At 37.2% G+C, this 4,898-nt stretch overlaps 1 protein-coding gene across 1 annotated transcript; it reads right to left on the minus strand.

The window, feature by feature from the left end:
- Nucleotides 1-384: 384 nt before the first annotated feature.
- Nucleotides 385-4,568, minus strand: smtnl1 (smoothelin-like 1). The gene is made up of 5 exons (XM_060884501.1): nt 4,388-4,568; nt 3,223-3,830; nt 2,687-2,801; nt 1,230-1,381; nt 385-956 (listed from the first exon to the last, which is right to left on the minus strand). The coding sequence occupies exons 1-5, from the start codon at nt 4,433-4,435 to the stop codon at nt 572-574; spliced, it is 1,308 nt and encodes a 435-aa protein (XP_060740484.1). The 5' UTR covers nt 4,436-4,568; the 3' UTR covers nt 385-571.
- Between the last annotated feature and the right edge of the window lie 330 nt (nt 4,569-4,898).

Below are 4,898 nucleotides of genomic sequence, written 5' to 3' on the forward strand. Positions count from 1 at the left end.
ACAAGTTGCAAAAAGTGTTGAGATATAATATTTATAAAGGGAGTCAGCATGTCAGTGCTTTATGACAGTCAGTAACTAATTTACTGTAAGTGGTGATGTTATGTTGTCTGTCACAGGAAAGTCTTTAGAAGAGAGGTATTAGTTTTAGCTGATTTTTAGTAATCAGCTGGACTTTTTTGTCTTATGAACTTAAATAAAAATGAACTCAAAAAGAGGCTAGTGAGAGAACAACTGTTTAAAGCACCATTAATGTAAGTAATAACAGGAACTATCATATTACATGATATATTTTATACAATATTTAAACATATTTTAAAAAGAACTCAAACTATGTGTACATTAATAGAAATATAGAAATTACCAGAAAAAAACAATAGATGCAAATCTATTATAAAGAGTTTATTTACATTATATCATCAAAGGTCAGAATAACAGATTTTACATAGAGTTGATAATACAGCTAAGCAGATTAAAAGTCAACACTCTTTGAAAAACATTCATAATGAAATGATTAATACTGTGAGAATAATCTTATAGCAATCTTGTGAAGTGTATTTCTCTATTTACTTATTTACATCAAGGTCTCAGCTGCTGAGTCTGTGTTCGCCTCATCTTTAGTTTGATTTGTCTCCACCTGTGTGCTGCTTTCTTCCTCAGTGCCACCTTTTTCTTCATCTGCAGTCACCTCTCCTTCTTGTTCATCTTCTTCCACAGTATTCTCTTGCTCCACTTTTTCTTCTGTGCCCCCTGCTTCATCGCCTTGTTCGGCCTTGTTTTCAGCCTCACCCTGTTTCTTGCTTTCCTCTGCCTTCTTTTGCTCCCTTCTCTCTTGCTCAATTTTTGAGAGGTGCTGGCAGAGGGATTGGACGTAGGTGAATACGCTGAAAGGGTCTGGTTTTTTCCCCATTAGTACCATATCTGACACATCCAAAAGAGGGCAGCAGCCGGCAAGTGATCTGAGAAGAAGCGATAGAAAAATATAAGCTGTCTCAAGCACTCTTAACACTAGGAAATTCTAATTAATAGAAGCTATATGACTTCTATTATGATGTGCACATAGTTTAAATAAAACAATCTTTACAAATAATATAAAAAAAACTTGCATTTACTGCATCAAGCTTGTTGCCAAGGCTGAATATGTGCCAATTAAAAAGTTGTGCCTCAAGGATGGAAGTTTGTAATGGAATTAAATATGTCATATACGTTATTTTTTATTTAAACACACATACTCTGCCATGCTGAAGGCCAGAGTGAAGTTCTTCTCTCTCTCACTGGCTTTTAGAGACGAGAAGTCAAAGGCAGAGGGGAAGAAGCGGTGCACGAGTGCGCAGAAGGCCAGGCCGTCGCTCCAGGACGAGGAAAAGTTCTCTATGGAAACACCCTGCAGATACACAATAACACACCACAGTATAAAGTGTTTAAACCTATTTTTCTAAGAGGCAAAATAAAGTGGAATAATAAAACACTACTTCGAAACACAGCAGATCCCATTATGGTTTAATGGTAAACAGACATTTCTTTAAGCATGTCTGTATTCACTTTTCCTTCAGTATAACAGTAGGCTTAATGGAAACATTGAAAAGAGATGTAATTTTCATTCCTTCCAAAACACCAAGAAAATTCGATTTGATTTGATAGTATACGAGATGAACTAGTTAGCTATGTGGTAGTTTTAGGATTACTAATCCACAACATCATAATCATAATAATAAAATGATTGCTGTCATGTTTTTCAACATACTTTTTACTTTATCGATAACATATAATGTATGTCTAGTTTCCTAGGAATATATTTATACTTTATCTAACTCAGTCAAATAAATATTTAGGTGAAACTTGTAGCGTATCATAACTTTCCTACGTACGGTTCTATGGGCTGCCATTGACTTCAATGGCGGAAGAGGAATAATAATAATAATAATAATTTTATTAATTTTAATTAATTTTATTAATTTAATTTTTGACATTTTGAATTTGCTTTTTATATTCTTGTATTTTAAACGTGCCGACTCAATAGACTTGACAATAGACTTGACAAAAAGTCTGATACGCTAGTAAACAAATGTGTTCAAGGCCAAAATTGAAATAATCCTGGAATATTTGAATGTGGAGGTGATCTCTGAAATGTCCTTCAAACGATTTACAATCTACTGAAAATATTCATTACTATCTAATTTTGCCTAATAAATAAAATATCACATATACACTCTCATTCACTCACGCAATCACACACTATGGACAATTTTTCCAGAGATGCCAATCAACCTACCATGCATGTCTTTGGACCGGGGGAGGAAACTGGAGTACCTGGAGGAAACCCCCGAGGCACGGGGAGAACATGCAAACTCCACACACACAAGGTGGAGGCGGGAATCGAAACCCCAACCCTGGAGGTGTGAGGCGAACGTGCTAACCACTAAGCCACCGTGCCCCCCATTGCATAACTGTCCATTAAAATTACTATGGGAATAAAAGAAGTTCTATTTTCAACAAGAAGTTCAACAGTTCAACAGCTATCCCTAGGATTTATGTGAGTTTTACGTATAACCCATTTCTCTTTTTTCATCATAGAACATAATAGTATTTTTACTCATGGTCATCATTTATGCTAAACAGATGAATCCAGGGATTAGGTTGAAACATTCCTGAGTAGTCCTGAATATCTTATCCATGTCCACGTTCTCACCTCATAGCCACGAGTTTTGCTGCTACACCAGTGGAGGATTTTCTGTTTGATTGATGTCCCAACAGACATGCCCGTAGATGCCTTCTGTACCTTAAAGTTGCGAACCGCTGGAGTCCTACAACAAGCCAAAATAACCTATATACTATATCCATTCAAGGAACACAGACATATGACACACGAAAATCGCAGCAACACACAATGGACACACACAAGGTAAAAAAACAGACACATTATTAGTGTTATTAGTGTTATTTAACAATAATTTCAATAAATCCACACTAGCATGCTTTTATGCTGTTGAACATAATAAGAGATGGCAGCAATATCGGCTCATTTCATTAAGTGTGGAAATGAGTTATGTGAATTTTAATATTGACCTCGACATGCTTTTGTGGATTTTTAGTATATTTACAAAAATTGTGATTACTGTCAATGGAATGTATAAACTAGTGTGACTGTTTTTGAAGATGATGATGATGATGATGATGATGATGATGTTAATGATGATGATGATAATAATGATGATGGTGACTCACGAATCTTGTTGAAACTTTGCCATGGCGTCTCTTCTGGCTGAAGGCCTGGCACCGCGCTGGCGAGAAGACAACTGCATGGAAGTTCTGGGGGCAGAGGAGGAAGGTGCAACTCCACTCTTTCCTTTAGTCTTCTCTTGTTTATCTCTGGTGCTTGCTTTCTTTACCTCAGCCTTTGCTTCATTTTTGGCCTTAATTTCTGTCTTTGCTGCCTTTGGAGCCAGGTTTTCAGACTCAGCAATTTTCTCTTCCTCGTTTTTCTCTTCTTTTACACACTTTTCATCAGGTTTAATTTCAGCTTCACTGCTCCCTTTTCCCTGTTCCTGTTCAATAACATTCTCTGTATTCTCACTGACGTCTTCTTCATTTCCTGTTTCATTTGTGTTTATTGCCTTCTCCTTTTTATCACTCTCTTTCTTTTCTGCTTGTGTCTCAATCTCTTTCACTCCATCTTTGTTTCCATTATCCTCGCCTTCACTTTCTTTCTTGATGTCTTGTGGATTTGGCTCTTCTTCTCCACTCTCCTCATTAGTCCTGCCTGCCGTGACACTCAAAGGCTCTGTGTCCTCTTCACTATGTCTGTCTTCCTCATGGGATTCTCCTGTGGCATCCTGTGAAGGCCACATCAAAAAAGTTGTTATATTTGGCAGCAGACAATACACCAGACAAGTTTACATCAGACGTGTACTACGTGATTTATGTTATACAGGATTTCATAGCAATTTTTATTTACTGTTTACAGAACTACATATATGTGATTGTTATGTGGGTTGAAATCTGCTAATAAGGAATCATTCCATGTGTCAAATAAGGTCATGACCGGACATCAACCATAGACATTCCTGTAGCATGGTCATGCATAAATCAGTCAGTTAAATACAAAAATAGATTCCTGTAATTCTATGTGCTTAAGACAAAACACTTGAATGTGGAGATCCTTGAATTATTCTCCAGATGATTTACAGTCTTCTGGAAATATTCCACAGGTGCCATTTCTCTTCAATCCAGATATGTAAATAAAATGTCGGAACTCCGTTTGCAACAATAAGATCAGCTTGTGCATGGCCTACTGTTAGTGTTATCGTTAATCTCTAACAAAATGAAGAAGCTGTCTAAAAGACAAATTAAAACATCAAATAAGGGAACATTTTCAGATGAGTTCTCTCACCATGTTCTTTTGTCCATCCACCTCACTGGCCATCGCAGAATTGTCCATTTATTCTAAACTATTATAAGATCAGAACAAGTACTCCCTCTGCCTTTCTTTTACTGCCTTCCCACTTTTGTAGTCCGGCTTTCCTCAAACTGCCTCTATCTTTCTCTCTCTCTACTTCCCACTCTCTCTCTCTCTCTCTCTCTCTCTCTCTCTCTCTCTCTCTCTCTCTCTCTCTGACCTTTATAACAACACATGCTACAGAAATAGGCAGTGTAGTGTTGGTAATAGCGGCTCACCCAAACCTCTGAACAGCTGCTACTCTTGGAAACCAAGACAACATTATACAGCACACACACACGCTCACGCTCACACACACACACACTAAATCTCTATCAACTCTACACTCTACACAAATCTCTATCAACTCAGCATGCCAAAATATTCCTGTGCCTCTGCCAAGGATTGCATGTAATATTTAATGACTGCATACGTTAAAGATCCATATGAATAGAAGCCATCGACA

The sequence above is a fragment of the Tachysurus vachellii genome, chromosome 13 (assembly GCF_030014155.1).
Source record: "Tachysurus vachellii isolate PV-2020 chromosome 13, HZAU_Pvac_v1, whole genome shotgun sequence".
Taxonomy (NCBI): Eukaryota; Metazoa; Chordata; class Actinopteri; order Siluriformes; family Bagridae; genus Tachysurus; species Tachysurus vachellii.

Bases quoted from the DNA above. Each gene is read 5' to 3' on its own strand.
- smtnl1 (XM_060884501.1), bottom strand. From the start codon at position 4,435: ATGGACAATTCTGCGATGGCCAGTGAGGTGGATGGACAAAAGAACATG. The intron at 1,382-2,686 runs GTGAGAACGTGG...GTGTATCTGCAG, and splicing joins GCAAAACTCGTGGCTATGAG to GGTGTTTCCATAGAGAACTT. The intron at 957-1,229 runs GTATGTGTGTTT...GCTTCTTCTCAG, and splicing joins CTGGCCTTCAGCATGGCAGA to ATCACTTGCCGGCTGCTGCC.